Source organism: Ostrinia nubilalis, chromosome 30, assembly GCF_963855985.1.
Source record: "Ostrinia nubilalis chromosome 30, ilOstNubi1.1, whole genome shotgun sequence".
Taxonomy (NCBI): Eukaryota; Metazoa; Arthropoda; class Insecta; order Lepidoptera; family Crambidae; genus Ostrinia; species Ostrinia nubilalis.
In genome coordinates, this window is record NC_087117.1 from 2,722,767 (window position 1) to 2,740,236 (window position 17,470).

Genomic DNA, 17,470 nt, shown 5'->3' on the forward strand with positions numbered 1-17,470 from the left:
ATTGATGGTGGCGCCCCACTGTCAATGTCATGCACACAGTTCAGTATTTTGGAACTATAACATCACTATTTCTTGTCTTTGACATAAGTTGGTGTGACCATAAATAAACGTAAATTACCAAAAAATGGGGAATTTTAGTTTTTGTGAGATCCTACCACTAATTTCGTTTTTTTTGTTAAAGCCAATGTAACCGAATTTTCATGTTAATTATGAAAAATCTTGCTTATTGTCTCATAATCTTGTCTTCATGCAAATGAATTTGTAAAAACTGACAGTAATATTCTGCTAACACGCACGGTGATATCTCAGAATATTCGATAAAAAATGTTCTTGTTCATTTACGAGTCACGAGTTTAAAATGGGATGAACTGAGCAATAATACTGCATCATGATGCGATAAGCGATAAGGTCAACTATCACTGGCCATCACCCCACCCTGCGCGTCAGTGCATTATTATTTATAAATTGTTGGTAATTTAAATATCGAACCTGGTATTCCGTTAAAAATTTCATCACCACCTTGGACGAGAGGCATTTGGCTTGGCTTCATTTTATTTTCCTATAGCTACATTTTCTGTTGTGAAAATGGATCAAGAAGTTCAAAATTCTGATACCGAAGTTTTCGGAAGATGCAGGTGCTGCTTAGAACTTGGCAACGTGAAGGACATGTGGACTCCGTATCCATGGGATGGAGCTAATGAAATCTATGGTGAAATGCTCATAGAAACCTTCTCAATAACTGTAAGTAAACAGTTTTTATAAAACTTTCTGTACAGCTGTTCAGAAAAATTTTCAAAGAAGATTGGACGTTGGATTATAACCCCCATCCTTAGATTAATCTAAGCCCCAATCTGACCCCATTCTTGTGCTTTTGGGTTCTATTTTAATCATGCATACCTTTTTGTAAACTTTATAACTATGATAACCTCAGAAAAAAATTAATAAAAATAGTAGCACTAGCACTATTTTAAAATGCTAATATGAACCAACCTTCAGTAGTTGTCAGCTTCTTACCCAATTATAAATATAGTCACAGAGTTAAATAAAAAAAAGTATATAAGTAGTATATCCATTAAGCTAGCACCCATAACACAAGCATTAAGTTGCTTACTTTGGGGCTAGCTGGCGCTGTGTGAAGTTGTCCAAAGATTTATTTATTATTATTTATTTATTATTATTTATTTATTATTTATTATAAATAAACATAGATCCCTTCATCAGTAGGAGTTGTCTCAACTGATACTGAATCCTTGCAATAATGCCAGTAAGAGAAGTACACACGGCAACACTGTTAACTATCCATTTCCGTTTTTGCTCTCATCAAATGGTGATTCTTTGCGATAGAACGAGACAACATGACAGGCAATGGATAGTTAACACTGTTGCCGATGGTACACCAAGATAATGCGATGAAAAAAACTGTGTATTTAGATCATCACAGTCCAAGTGTTTCTCTGTAAAACTTTAAAAAACAGAAGAATGCTTCAAATCGAATCACAAATATTTAATTCAATTTTATCAAAATCGTCAAAGATTTAAAATGCCCCTAATGGGGTACTTTGACGTTCATAAGTGCCAAAATACTGGTCAAAATTGAATCTGAAATGTCTCTTCATTTGGGCCCTAACGTGGCTGGCTGTAATAGTGTATTACATTTAAAAATTTCAAATTTACAGTTAAAGCAGTTGCCTGGCAAGCAAATGTTTGTGGGAATTCCCATAGGTTTTTTCATGTTATTAATAAAATCATGTTTATTTCACAGTGGGATTCGTCAGCGACCAATGAGGTGATATGTGAAATGTGTGTGGGAAGACTACGGGACGCGCACACTTTTAAAAGGGAGGTGTTGGCCAGTGAAAAGTTGCTAATGGACGGAGCCTTAGGTCTGTATGCTAGCTAGTTGTTTCAAAAATATCTTTATTTACATACATGGTGGAATTTTGTAATGCCACCTGGAGGGAAAGTACTTTTAATACTGTAGATAGAAAATTTTACTCAAAGAAAACATTCCTTTATTTTTATAAAGAAATAGAACTGCATTCAAAGAATTTCAAAAATTTGCTTGCCACACCCGGGACTCGAACAAACTAAAATCTAAAAAATTACACCCTGTATTTTAATGCATCGATAGTTAGGGTTAAGCATAAGGATGCAATCTCTCTAATAAACTTGATAAATCAAATGAAAGGAAAACCATCAAATCTTAAATTGTTTTAATTGTTTACAGAAAATTGCATTGATTGGTGGTGAAATTTCGAAAAATGTTCGGAAATCTTTAAATGCAGTTCTCTTTCTTTTCAAAAATAAAAGAATGTTTTTATTAAGAGTACTTTCCCTCCAGGTGGCATTACAAAATTCCACCCTGTAGACTATTAGCTAGACTAAAATCGGTTCAGTGGTTTAGGTGTGAAAGCCACACAGACAGACCGACAGTTACTTTCGCATTTATAATATTAGTAACGATTTAGTTATTACAAATCGTCAAATGCTATTAAGGAACGAATCCACAACCTTTCGACGCTACTTTACGACTTTTGAAAATTTCGATTGGTTCATCCAGTGTCTAAGTAGCTCAGAAGGAAGAACATTCGCCTGGCAAGCGAAAGTAACTGGCAGGTCATGGGTTCGATTCCTTAGGCAGTTGATATTTTCAATTTATTTGTAATGTAGCATTAGTAAACGCTCCCATGATTTTAATTCCTTTAATATTTTTTATAGATTCTGAATCAGAATCCGTTAATGAAGAAAAGTTATCGGAGATGGATCAGTACGAGATCATTACATACCACGAGGAAGGCGAAGAAGACAACGAGGAAATTGTATTCGAGCAGATTGAAGAGGATGATGTGCAAATCAAACAAGAAGAAGATGAGGACATTGAATATGAGGAAGTTGAATATCTAGACGATGAAGTAGCGGAAGGTAAGGAATCATCATTATTTGTCATCATCATTGCAGCCATAGGACGTCCACTGCTGAACATAGGCCTCCCCCAATGATTTCCACAATGGCCGGTTGGTGGCGGCCTGCATACAGCGCCTTCCCGCTACCTTTAGGAGGTCGTCGGTCCACCATCGTGTCTTTTAGCGCAAACATCCATTCGTGCACATGTCTTTTCGCGCAAGTGTCTGTCTATGCGCGCAAATGTCTTTCGCCCCCGATCTTTGACCCCAAGCTACCCTTATTGCTGTCGCGCTCGCACACCCACTGCGGCCGCCCGTCACGCAGTCCACAGACCATAACATGTACTGATGTTGTTGTCTTAATAAGGATTACTAAATAAAAAGAAAATTATTTCTTTCTTTTAGTCGGCCGTTTGGTGTAGTGGTTCAGAACGGACTACTATGCCGAGAGGTCCCGGGTTCGATTCCCGGCCGGGCAGAAATTGAAATGATGAATTTTTAAAAAGATTTATTGACTAATCATAATTGACATTAAATTTAATTTTCTCACTCTGTAACCATTTTGTATATTTGCATGTCATAGTCTATGACTAAATAGGTCTTAAGTAACATTATATCTAATCAAATAAGAACTACTCTGTAACCACCTATTTAAGGCAAATAAATGATTATTATTATTATTATTATTTTAATTTCTGTGACGGGTCTGGGTGTGACTATGTATAATATTTATGTATTTAAAAAAAAAAAAAGGATTTAAGTAGTATATCCGTTAAGCTAGCACCCATAACACAAGCATTAAGTTGCTTACTTTGGGGCTAGCTGGCGCTGTGTGAAATTGTCCAAAGATTTATTTATTTATTTTTTAGCCTGATGATAAAAAAAAATCTCTTCCTAATCTTTGGGCCAAACAGAATTTATGTTACCAATGGTCTTTTGTTATAGAACACCAAAAGAAGGAGAAAAAAAAACGCAAAGCAGCTGCCGCTAAATCGTCTAAGAAAGCAAAAGCAGTGAGCATCAAACAAGCGCCGCAAGTTGGCAGAAAGAGGAACTACAGGTATGCAACGACGTCACAATAATATCTAAAGCCTGGTCCGTGAGCACGTAGAATTCTGTCCAATGACCCCAAGCTACCCATCCTTATCGCTCGCGCGTAATTATATTGCTGTCGCGACTGTGCGACGGGCGCCCGCAGTGAGTGTGCGAGCGCGACAGCAACATAATTACGCGCGAGCGATAAGGATGGGTAGCTTGGGGTCATTGGACAAAATTCTACGTGCTCACGGATCAGGCTTTACATAATTATACTTCTATACTAATATTGTAACTCGGTGTTTCTTTACGAGATCGAATCAGAAATGAGGATCCGTAAACGAACTAAAGTCGCTGACATAGCCCGACGGATTAGCAAGCTGAAGTGGCAATGGGCAGGGCACATTGTATGCAGAACTGACGGCCGATGGGGTAGCAAGGTTCTGGAGTGGAGGCCGCGTACCGGAAAGCGCAGCGTAGGACGTCCACAAGGTGGACCGACGACATCATAAAGGTAGGAAGGCGCTGGACGCAGGCCGCTGCCAACCGGGAAACATGAAAAGCATTGGGGGAGGCCTATGTTCAGCAGTTGACGTCCTATGGCTGTGATGATGATGAATATTGTAAAGCTGTATAGTTTCGTTCGGTTGAACGCGCTAATCTCAGGAACTACTGGTCCGATTTGAAAAATTATTTTTGTGTTGGATAGTCCATTTATCGAGAAAGGCTTTAGGCTATTTAACATCACCCTACAGCAAATAGTGGCGGAGCAGTAAAGAAAAATGTTGCTAAAACTTGAAATATTACACAGCTAAAGTCCGGTCGCCGAGCACATAGAATTTCGTCCAATGACCCCAAGCTACCCATCCTTCTCGCTCGCGCGTAATTATATTGCTGTTGCGCTGTGGCCGCATGTCGCACAGTTAGTAGCTTGGGGTCATTGGACGAAATTCTATCTGCTCGGCGACCGGACTAGTAAATCATAAAATTTACCTGAGGCTGACAATAGTGTCTGAGTTTCTTGCGCTGCTTCTTCTCAGCACTGGCCCAGTTATTGTCACGAAGCAGTGGTAGGGTTAATAGGTACAGGGACGTGTAAAAGTGCTTTTTAAAAGCCTATTTGCAAAAATAAATGAGTTTTATGAGTGTTTACCATGACTTTGACTTGACTTATGGTCCTATGTCCCCTAGATGGGGCAGAGGGCGTCCACAACAGTCTTCCATCGCGTTCGGTCTTGAGTTTCGCGTTTGATCTCGCTCCAAGTCTTGCCGATCTTCTTCGCCTCGTCTGCCGCAGTGCGCCGCCAAGTTTGCTTAGGGCGACCATGTTTGCGTTTTCCTTGGGTGTTCCAATCAAGAGCCTGCTTGGTTTACCATGAGGATAGCCAAATTATAGGAAACTAGCTTTCCGCCCGCGGCTTCGCGCGTGTGGACTACGTTATTTACATATTAACCCTTTTTTCCAAAATAAAATTTAGCCTATGTTACTCGTGGAGTAAGCTACATTAAGCTTCCGAATGGTGAAAGAATTTTTAAAAACGGTCCAGTAGTTTTTGAGCCTATTCATTACAACCAAACAAAAAAACAATCAAACAAACAAAGTTTTCCTCTTTATAATATTAGTGTAGATAAATGATCTTTTTTAGGATGTACACCGAGGCGACCCTCCGTCAATGCGTCGAGGAAGCAATGTCAAGCACGGAGCCTCTGTCCAAGGTGGCGGCGCGTTACGGCATCCCCAGGAAAACTCTGATCGCTAGAGTATACAACATCAAGCACGGGCTGAAACCTGGTGAGTGGATCATCTATATTTATAATAAATCTGTAGAGAGGTCAATTCTGTACATGAAATATATTTTCAAAATAATTTCATGTACAGAATTAGTGATTAGTGATCGATACTGATGCTAAAAATGCAATCAGTAAAATTTTTGTCTGTCTGTATGTTCCTTATAGAAACAAAAACTACTCGACGGATTTTAACGAAACTTGGTACAATTATTCTTCATACTCCTGGGCAGGTTATAGTATACTTAGGAATTCCCACGCGAACGGGAATTAGCGGGAAAATCCTTTTGTATGAAAAATCTAAACCGCTTAAGTTAGACGCTTGAAATTTGACATGCAGGTACCTTAGTAAACTTAAAGCTTAGTTACAACAGGATATTGCAAAATTCCCACGGGAATGGGAGTTAGCGGGAAAAAACATTTCTATAAAAAATCTAAACCGCGTAAGATAGATGAAGGGGGTAAAACGGGATCCACGCGTACGAAGTCGCGGGCGGCCGCTAGTTAATAATAATTATCCTATTAATATTATAAATGCGAAAGTTTGGATGTCTGGATGTTTGTTACTCTTTCACGCAAAAACTACTGAACGGATTTTGTTGAAACTTTACAGTATTATTGTTTGTTACCCATAATAGGCTATAATTTATGCCGATCTGTGACAAAATTTCACGCGGGTGAAGCTGCGGGGCAAAGCTAGTTAATAATAGAGGAAGCATAATAATAATAATAAAATCATTTATTTGCAAGAACATGGTTACAGATGGGTGTTAACTGTTAATTTAATAAATTCCAGCATATTCTGTCGCATGCGACGTGCAAAAGTTCTTTGTCTTAAAGTTATATTAATTACTAGCTTTCCGCCCGCGGCTTCGCCCGCGTTGAATTTTGTCTGTCACAGAAAAACAATATCGCGCGCATATTTGCTCACCGTTTAGACCTACCCTGGACTACGACAAACATTTTAAAACCAAAATCAGCTCAATCGGCCCAGCCGTTCTCGAGTTTTAATCAGACTAACGAACATCAATTCATTTTTTTTTATTTATATAGATTATTGCTACATTTAGTTTTAGACTTTACATATTTTACAACTCAAAATACTTATTTTACTCGTAGTTGTTTTTTATACCAGTAACAATACAATAAATAAATGTCAGGAAACGAAATTTGAATTGCATGACGAGCAGCCATCCCGTGCCGCTCACATATAATTTTTTTTTATGCAAAACAGAGCAGGTATTTCTGGAATACAATCTCACTTGATTTTTATTAGGAACAGTATAGGGTGGTAGTAAACGCCTATTCACTCTCGCCTTGAAGAGGCCCGGATTATTGTGTTCGGGCAGGCTTGTTCATCTCCGCGTGTTTACATCGAAAACAAAACACGCACGATGGCCCACCTACAGGATACTATTCGACAAGGCCTCACATACGAGCGAACATTGACTCACGCACGCGTATTCTTGTGTATGATGGAAAAAAATAAAGAAAATGGTGTACTAAATACTGTGCAGTATTTAACTGCCTAAATAATAATAAAAACACAGAATGTACTTTTTTAAGTTGCCTGAAGACACTGAGAGGTAAATAAGTGGTTAATATTATTCATGCTTAATCATGTATTTCCTCCGCCATTTTCCGCAGTTTGGCACCTCACGTCACACATCATTTTACCGAAGTCAGCCCTATGGCTTCGGCGCAGTACCGATCACTGACGTTTGTCAACAAAATGGTGCTTGACTCTTGAGACAAGCTAAATTACACCATATTGTTAATGACATTGAGCATATTTTTTTTTAAATACCTTCGCGAAGTAAGCCTTCTGTACGTAGTACTTATTATTATTCTGTGGTTCAACGGAGAGAGACAGTAATGCGGAGAGTTGTGGAATATCTATTATTTGGTGCAGGACAAGTTTATTTTATGCTTAACAAGGTTGATATTTGACCACAATGGTGGTGTTAAGTGGGATGCAGTCTAGGACGGTACATATCTGCCCTGCAAGTACCTATTCACTCTCGCCTTGAAAAGGCCCGGATTATAGTCTTCGGAAAAGACACCAGCAGGCAGCGAATTCCAGTCCCTAGCTCGATCGTATAAGAGTCATCGAAACGCTTAGTGCGAGCTGGTGGAATGTCACAATATAGGGATGGTACGCTAACCTGCGTCTGGTTCCCCGGTGATGGAAGGGAGCGGAGCGGAAAGCGAACAATTAATTTACAGATAAATGTTGCAAGCTTAGAAGTACATAGAAATGAAATTTAATGTATAGCCTGACCAGGAACATAAAAACCCTCGCCATGTTGCGGAAAACTAATGGTACTAATTTCTTTTAATGGCAACAGTAACTGAAAACTTCATTGTCATGTCACCTTGCATGTCAGTCTATTGCTGTCAAAGTGTAAACAAACTTTATTTTAAATGTGCGCAATTGATTTTGTGAATTAAATTGCTAAAATCTTTTTATAGTCGTGAAAGAAAAGTGGTTTACAATGTGTTAAAGTATTTGTCGAAGAGAAATACTAAGGGTTCGGACAATATTTTCATTGAATAATGTTTCCGACAAAGGTTGTCAAATTGACTGACATGTTTATCGCATAGTACAGTCCACTATGAAAATTAGATGTGGTTTGTTTCAACTACCTATTTTATTTTATTTTTTCACTTTCTAAGTGTTAAATTTTATGGAATTGGGAAAGAAGTACTGAGTTTGAAGCGTTCATGAGCAAACATTGCAGTTGAATATTCAAGTTCTGAATTTGATTATTGATGAATAATAAAATAAATCCTACTAGCTCGATTGATGGTTTCATTTAATTTATTTAAACCAGGTTACCTATAATAATATTTTTTCGTTAATTTATGAAAATATCAAATTAGCCCGTAATCCTGAATCCTGATACATAAAGTTAGCCTATTAATTTAACACAGGTACGACTGTACTCAGTGTTGCACTATCAAATGCAATTGACGCGCCTCTATGCCAGGGTTTTTATGTTCCTGGTCAGGCTATACACACAACGATCGTGTCGAGAGTGAAACTACTTCTTCTTTTTCGTCGGTACACTCTTGCCAGAGTGGTCGTGGTCGTCACACCCGGTCCGGTGGCAAGCCTCACAATCCGTCGCCATTCCTCCTGCACTGCCATTCTTGTTAACTCGTGGAGTTGACCATCGAGTTAACCGCCTCTGTGGTCTAGTGGTAAGCCCACCTGCTTCAGACGCAGAGGTCCCGGGTTCGATTCCCAGTGGGGGCAGATTTTTCTGTTCGGTTTGGTTGGGGGTAGGGCTTGTTCAAAGTCCGCCTGGCTAGCTACCACCATCTCACCTAAGTCTGTCGCCATAACAACAATGTTAACAGCATTGTTGTGTTCCGGCAGTTAGAGGTAAGATAGCCAGTTCCTCCGTGGTTGAGAATTCCGGGTGAAGCTCGCTTCCACCTTCGGCCTGATCATCACTTACCATCAGGTGAGATACAGGTCAAGAGCTTCCTCGCTGTGGATAAAAAAAAATTGAGTGCGGTTTTGAGCTGGTCAGTCCAGCGCATGGGCGACCTGCCGCGCGCTCTTGTGCCCTCAACCTTCTCCACAAGTGAAACTACAACTGGGTGTTTTGTTGTAGATGCCCGGATCCGACCAAAGCCGGACGAGAGCCGGAAACACAGGCACAACGCGCGGACTATCCTGCACTACTCCACCGCTACGCCCTTTAAGACACACGGCTCAGATTTCGTCTGCTATTTCTGCAACGAAGCATATACCACCATCAGCGAACTAAGAAAACATAACGTCATCCACGCGCACGAATCAAATGAACTCCATTTAAAAATGGCTAGCGGTTTCAGTCTCAAACTCGACGTGACAGATTTAAAATGTCGTCTATGCAAAAAGAACTTTGACTCCTTAGAAAAATTTACCACTCATATTATCCAACACGGAAAAATTATACATACGGATATCAAAAACGTGATTATTCCGTACAAGTTTGACAAAGATGAGTTCAAGTGTACGCATTGCGATTCAGCGTTTAAATTCTTCAAACATCTCAGCGAGCATATGAGCGAGCACTATAGAAATTATGGATGCGACGAATGTGGGAAAGGCTTTATAAGCCTGCCTACGTTGCGGCAGCATAAGTTGAGACAACACACTATAGGGGATTTCAAGTGTGATATATGCCCCAAAAGATTCCCTACCAAGTCTCGCTTGGCAGCTCATCTGCGAGTCGTCCACATATATTCAAACGAAGCTCACAAGTGCTGGAAATGCTCTAAACTATTCCTAGACGCAGACGAAAAGGCTAATCATGAATTAGAATTTCATTCCGACGAGGCAAGACCATGCATTTGTGATGGGTGTGAGCGTAGATTTGATACTTGGATGAGCTTGAAGCATCATAAGACCCGTTGCCACTTCAACCAGCCTCAGAAAACATGTCCGGAGTGTGGCATGGTATTTTCTAGAAAAGCAACATTAGACAGACACATGGTGAAACACACCGGGGTCAAAAACTACAAGTGCCCGGACTGTGGGAAGAGTTTTGGCCACCGGCAGAACTTCCAACTGCATTTGAAGATACACAATGACGATTGCAAGCTGCTGTGTGAGCTGTGTCCCAGAAAGTTCACAAGGAGGTACAAGTGGAGGGACCACATGGCTTTCACACACAGTATTTATGATTTGTGAATATTGAATGAAGACTTGACAGACATGGCATCTATAGGTTCTTAAACTAGCGGCCGCCCGCGACTTCGTACGCGTGGATACTGTTTTACCCCCGTAGGAGTTGAATTTTACAAAATCCCGTTTAAATCGGTTCACCTACGTTCTAAAAGGAACCCCCATGCATGCAAATTTTGAGACTCCTAGCACTTAGGCCCAGAACAGACGGTGAAACGCAACTGCAACGAAACTGCAACTGCTAGTTACTTTTGAGTTGCATCTAAGTTTTTGCCATAGCGTCCGTTGAGAGACCACACATGACGCGACCAGTTTGAAACTGAAACTGAAAGTTTGCTTACAGCAGTTGCAGTTTCGTTGCAGTTGCGTTTCACCGTCTGTTCTGGGCCTTATAGTTTCTAAGATTTCATGATGAGTGAGTGAGTGAGTCGATCAGTCAGTCAGTGACTTTTCGCTTTTATAGATATAGATTATAAAGCTAAAAAATTGTTTGGTTAACGCGCTAATCTCAGGAACTGTATTTTTTTACCTTACAGCCAATAGGGGCGGAGCTGTAAAGAAAAATGTTGCAAAACGGGAAATATTATTCAAACTATTTTCACGCTTACGAAGTCGCGGGAACAGGTAGTTAACTTATAAACACTTCATTGGGTAATTGTAATAAGTTATTTTTCAATAAAAAATTATGCTCTTATGTGCTAAATCATTTTTGATGTATTATGCATAACTAGCTTTTGCCCGCGGCTTCACCCGCGTGAAATTTAGGGTCACAAATCGGCATAAATTATAGCATATATGTTAATCTGGATTAAAAACAATAATATTGTAAAGTTTCAACAAAATCCGTTCAGCACTTTTTGCGTGAAAGAGTAAAAATCATCCAGACATTTAAACTTTCGCATTTATAATATTAGTAAGATTAGTAAAAGATGTGTTGTTATTAAGTACTGTAAGATTATTGTATTTGTAGAGAGTAAGCGTTGAAATATTATGAGGTGTATTATGTACCTAAATTAAATAATAAATAGTGGTTATTTGTACTCTTGATTTTATTAAATTTTTAAAATAGCCAATTTAATGCTCCAGTTGAGTTAAATTATTAAGGAATTTAGTTCCTAAGGCTGAACGGCATGTAACAAATAAGTATTGTGGTCCATAATAATCTATCCCAAGGTAATTAAACGCATTAAAATCTTTTGGCAATTTTTTTAACGTAAACCAATGAGGGTTTTCGCGATTAATAAATCCGCCAGATGGCAATACGTAGACGCGAGGTCCAAATGCTGCATGATTGGTTATTTTTGACATAATAACCAATCATGCAGCATTTGGACCTCGCGTCTGCGTATTGCCATCTGGCGGATTTGTCAATCGCGAAAACTACCCTCATTTATTTTCAATCCTTTCTTTCCAGAAACGCCTAAAGAAATCGCGACGCATATGAACAACGAGCGACACTACCAATTCGTGCAAGAAATCACGAAGGTGCTGTCCCTCACCGACGCTGTCCCTTTCAAGGTAAAATCCGCCAGGTACTTCTGTGCGTTCTGCTACACTGCCAGTGAGAGCTTCGAGGACCCCAGCGAACTCAGAGTCCATACAGCCAGCCACGGACTGAAAGAAAGACTTGACAGACTCGACCAAATCATGAGGCCGCCGTTCCTCAACGAAATGTTACGCGTAGACATCGAAATGTTCAACTGCACGGTCTGCCAAACCCGCATACCGACGTGGAACGATATGTTCGTGCATCTGAAGGATTTTCACGATATTGAACTAGACCAGGTTTATGACAAATTGATTCCGTACAAGCTGAGCGCTCATAATGTAGTTTACTGCGCGCTGTGCAACGAAGATTTCCCGAATGTAGCCAATTTGGACTCTCATATGAACGCTCACTACTGCAATTATGTTTGCTCGGAATGTGGAGACACTTTTGTTACTGAAAATCGACTTAAACACCATATTATGATACACAACACGGGCAAGTTTTCGTGCGGGCATTGCGGGAAGACGTTCTCTTTGGAGAAGTACAAGAAAAAACACGAAGCGATGGTGCATAAAGAAGCTAAGTTGTTCAAATGCGCGGATTGTGGCGAAGCGTACCATTCTGAGTACGAAAGGCATTTGCACATAGTCGAAAAACACAAGGAGAAGGTGCGGATGTCGACCTGCGAATTCTGTGGGAAGACTTACGATTGGAAGCCATACTACATGGCCCATTTGAGGAAAGTTCACCACAAAGTGAAGAATTATAAGTGCAATTATTGTAACAAAAGTTTTCTTAGCGGACACGAATTGAAAATGCACGTGCAAAGGCACACGGGGAAAGGCAAGCATGTGTGCATGTTTTGCGAGAAGAATTACGTCACTTTCACCGAGCTGAAGAAGCATATGAAAAAGCACGCCGCTGAGATAATGTACGTGGACGAAGATAGCGTTGTAGTGAGCCAAAGCTAATTTTAATAGTGTGAGTTACATTTCATACAGCGCCATCTAGTTCCAAACCAAGCAAAGCTTGTACTTTTACTGTGGACCTTTTCACACTTGAAGTTACGTGTGGTACAAAATGTACATTTTGTTACGACCTAATGAATTTTTAGATTTTCTAGTTTAATTTACTTATAATTTAGTAACTAAGGTGCATTGGATTCTAGGACGTGTATAGATCGTTTCATCCACGAAGACGCGCCCACCATTCTTCCGCCAATGTTTGAGTGTTATCGGTACACGCTAAATCATCCATGAGTGCACACGCACACTACAATAATGACTCCCCGACCAAAAATTGGTGAATATATTTTTGAATAATTCGAAAAAAAAAACGAATCAAACAGTCTCACACTACAGAGGGTTTATGAAAAGCGAAAAAAATGTTACTGTTCCATAAAATCAAATGAGTTTGGGTTCTGTCTGTACATGATAGTTAAATGTGTGTACTATTCATAATTTATGCTCAATAAAATTAGATTGATTAAAAATCCGTCTGAATGAAAATTTCAATTAGAGTCATTCGGGTCAAGAGCACGCACTTTTTTTTTGATGGCCTCCCAGACCTATAAAGAATTGTATAATTGGCATGTTATGATATTAAATCTGTAGAATATTTAATAAATTTTCACTATTTAAGAAAAATTTCCATCAAGATTAATTAGTTTTAGCCCTACATAGGCTTAACTGAAAACTTTTCCAATGCGTACTCTTGACCCGATGTGTGGGTAAAATTACGCAAGTCTTAGGGTAAAGTTACGCACGCGGGGTAAACGTACGCATTCAGATTTCTAATCTAAGAGAATACAATTAAGATTGGCAATAATCAATATTTATTTAATCTTGTAAATAACATTTTAAGAACTTTAACATTAAAAAAAATAAGAACTCTTTGTATTATACAGGGTGGAATTTTGTAATGCCACCTGGAGGGAAAGTACTCTTAATATTGTAGATAGAAAATTTTACTCAAATAAAACTTTCCTTAATTTTTGAAAACAAAGAGAACTCCATTCAAAGATTTTTGAAAATTTTACGAAAATTCACTATCATACCATAAAATTTTTTGTAAATAATTAAAATAATTTAAGATTTCATGGTTTTCCTTTCATTTAATTTAAGCAAGTTTGTTAGAGAGATTTCATCCATAAACTTAACCCTAACGATCGATGCAATAAAAATACTGACGTGTAATTTTTAACAAATTTTAGTTGGTTCGATTCCTCTACATTACTAAGAGTACTTTCCCTCCAGGTGGCATTACAAAATTCCACCCTGTATCTATTATAATGTGAATCTTGTCTTAAATTATTTATATTGGCAATAGTCACACTTTGAGATCAAAATAATTGGCCTTCATTATTTGGTCATCTGAGATGAGATGAGGGTCCGCTGAGGGGCCTTCCTTATGTAATTTCTCAGCATTTTGGTGTAGGTATTCTGAAAGATTGAACAATTTTTGATATTTTTATTTCATTTGGGGTATAAGTGCGCAACGGGGGTAAACGTACGCGTGCGTACTATTAATCTCGTACTCTTACCCCAATCGGCAAATATACCAAATAATCAGTCACAACACACACGTTAAATACTTTTTACGAATATGATAAACTTAGATCAAAACTACATTAAATGAACAATAGAAATATAGTATACTTACTGGCACAGAGCTATCCATTTAACTACAGCACACTTTTCCGTGGCATAAAAATTAAACGAAATAAGCGTGCTACAAGTATTCGGCGACGTGTCGCGACCAGTACTTAGATTGCGTCGGCGCGGCGCGTGGCTCCTAAACGGCGACAGTAGCGCCACTCTATTTTACAAACACAGACCTCGGCTCCCCCACCCCTGTCGGAGATAGGACCACCGCGTACTTTTACCCACCGCGTGCTGTTACCCCGAATGACTCTACCTATTTATAAAAGACGATCATTAATAATGTATTTTGATAATTAGTTGATATCGAAGATGTTAAATGAATGGAATCATTAAGTGAAAATCACTATAATCCAGCGACATCTGCCATCGCCACTACTGAGCTTCGACAAGACAGACACCATATAGACTTAGAGCTAGTGAACGCCAGACCTACGTCACTTTATAATGCTCCCAATATAGGCACAGAATAATAATAAGTACCTTGTACAGAAGTTTTACTTCGCGAAGGTATTTAAAAAAATGTATGCTCAATGTCATTGTCGGCCGTTTGGTGTAGTGGTTCGAAACGGACAACTATTCCGGAGGTAGCGGGTTCGATTCCCGCACATTACAAACATCTGTGTGCATGAACATATTTGTTTGTATTGGACTGGGTGTTTTCTATGTATAATAAGTATGTATTTACAAAAAAAAAGTATTTAAGTATGTTTATATCCGTTGTCTAGTACCCATAGTACAAGCTTTGCTTAGTTTGGGACTAGAAGCGCAGTGTAAAATGTCCAAGGATATTTATTTATTATTTATTATTAACAATATGGTGTAATTTAGCTTGTCTCAAAATCAAAAAATCAAAATCAAAAATATTTATTCAGTTTAGACCACAAGTGGCACTTATGAACGTCAATAGAAAATAATAAAAAAAGAAAAAGGTAGCCCTTATGGGGCACTTTACATGTCTCCTTATCTTTTGGGCCCTACCAGCGCTTCGAGACAAACATATGGCAAGTGCTGAGAAGAACAAGAGTCAAGCACCATTTTGTTGACAAACTTTAGCGATCGGTACTGCGCCGAAGCTATAGGACTGACTTCGGTAAAATGATGTGACGTGAGGTGCCAAACTGCGGAAAATGGCGGAGGAAATAGATTACATGACTTACTGGACTTACTTTGAATAATATTAACTACTTATTTACCTCTCAGTGTCTTCAGGCAACTTAAAAAAAGTACATTATGTGTTTTTATTATTATATTTAGGCAGTTAAATACTGCACAGTGTTTAGTACACCATTTTCTTTATTTTTTCTATCATACACAAGAATACGCGTGCGTGAGTCAATGCTCGCTCGTATGTGAGACCTTGTCGAATAGTAATCCTGTAGGGTGCCATCGTGCGTGTTTTGTTTTCGATGTAAACTCGCGGAGATGAACAGGCCTGATATAGGTTAGACCGAATGTTGATGATGAGAAGTTGTTTCCTCATCAGCCTGGACAGTTTTGACCGTTCCAACTCCTTGATAGACATTCTCTCATATAAAACAAAATAAAACGTTCCTTAATTTAAAATTTACATAAAATTGGGTACCTAAATGAATAAATTATTTGTTGGGACTACACACTACAGTAATATTTGAGTCAAATTGACTGAATTTGACAATAAATGACCGGTCATTTATGGTTTTTGACCATCGTGACCGGTCAGATTCAGTCAGTTTACATCTCTATTCATGATGCACCAACATTCTAACCTATATTAAATTTGGAGGAGGGCATATGCTGACAAACTTTCAGCTTTTATAAAATGACTAGCTTTCCGCCCGCGGCTTCGCCCGCGTGGAATTTTGTCTGTCACAGAAAAACTTTATCGCGCGCGTCCCTGTTTCAAAAACCGGGATAAAAACTATCCTATGTTCTTTCCCGGGACTCAAACTATCTCTATGCCAAATTTCATCAAAATCGGTTGCGAGGTTTAAGCGGGAAAGCGTAACAGACAGACAGACAGACAGACAGACAGACAGAGTTACTTTCGCATTTATAATATTAGTTGGGATGTAAGTCTGGCGTTCACTAGCTCTTAGTCTAATAGGGGTATAAAAAGTCGCCTCAAAATGCAGGACATTTAAAATGTAAATTGGTTTAACGTTGTATTAATTTTATTGTAATTAGAAAATAGGGTGTGTTTGTGTATGGTTAGGTTATAATAGATGAATGAAATCTTTTGTAAGATAAGCTTAGTTTCAAGCAGTTGTTAAAAATAATATAATTATGTCATTGTTATTTGCCAATCCGCGCTTCGCGTCTTGACTGGGGTCAAAATAACTAAGTTAACATTCTTTTTCTTTTTTTTAATATTAGGGACTCCTTGGTGTTTATAATTTGTTGACGTCATGTACTATAATATTTTAATGTGCGTTCCCTTCGAGAGGCCACTGTGGAAAACGAAGGTTTCGTATACATAAAGATTTAGCAGAACCTCTAAAACAAATGTAGCCAGAATGATAAATTTGTAGGTGTTGTAAGTTGGACGCTACAACCCGCCGAATGTGGTCCCTCAGATGAACTATGTCAAATACCAAATTACTGAATCTGACCAAATAAGATGATTTTGATGAATGGTAATATTTAGGAGGTAAATCGTAGGGCTACATACGAAAATAAGAGCTCTGGATAGTTACTGCAAATAAAGAAAATCCAATCAGACGATGGGCCCTCAGTTCACCAGTGCACAAAATTTACTTTAATGCTACAAATTGGAACTTGAGACTAAGTTTCTTTGGTAAGGTTTTAATTTTAGCAGAAGTAGCCACAATGCTACCCTGAGAGTACAGGGTTTATATATTCTACTAGTACAGAATAAAAGCTCTAGTAAAGTGAGCCCTCGGAACACACGCTAAAAACCAATTCCATGATAAAT

The 17,470-nt window shown here is 38.8% G+C and overlaps 1 protein-coding gene and 1 long non-coding RNA gene across 3 annotated transcripts; one reads left to right on the forward strand and one right to left on the reverse strand.

Annotated features, from left to right (window-relative positions):
* The first annotated feature begins 374 nt into the window (after nt 1-374).
* On the forward strand, nt 375-13,407 carry LOC135086214 (zinc finger protein 431-like). Of its 2 annotated transcripts, XM_063981021.1 has the most exons (7): nt 375-741; nt 1,763-1,883; nt 2,719-2,922; nt 3,849-3,963; nt 5,585-5,730; nt 9,350-10,450; nt 11,822-11,871. In XM_063981021.1, the coding sequence occupies exons 1-6, from the start codon at nt 586-588 to the stop codon at nt 10,411-10,413; spliced, it is 1,806 nt and encodes a 601-aa protein (XP_063837091.1). In that variant the 5' UTR covers nt 375-585; the 3' UTR covers nt 10,414-10,450; nt 11,822-11,871. The 2 variants fall into 2 exon arrangements, with proteins under 2 accessions (XP_063837091.1, XP_063837092.1); XM_063981022.1 differs by lacking the exon at nt 9,350-10,450 and having other exon boundaries at nt 454-741; nt 11,822-13,407.
* Nucleotides 13,408-14,088: 681 nt separating this feature from the next.
* On the reverse strand, nt 14,089-14,805 carry LOC135086239 (uncharacterized). Its single transcript, XR_010260338.1, has 2 exons — nt 14,558-14,805; nt 14,089-14,337 (listed from the first exon to the last, which is right to left on the reverse strand). It is a non-coding gene; the product is annotated as an uncharacterized LOC135086239 (long non-coding RNA).
* Between the last annotated feature and the right edge of the window lie 2,665 nt (nt 14,806-17,470).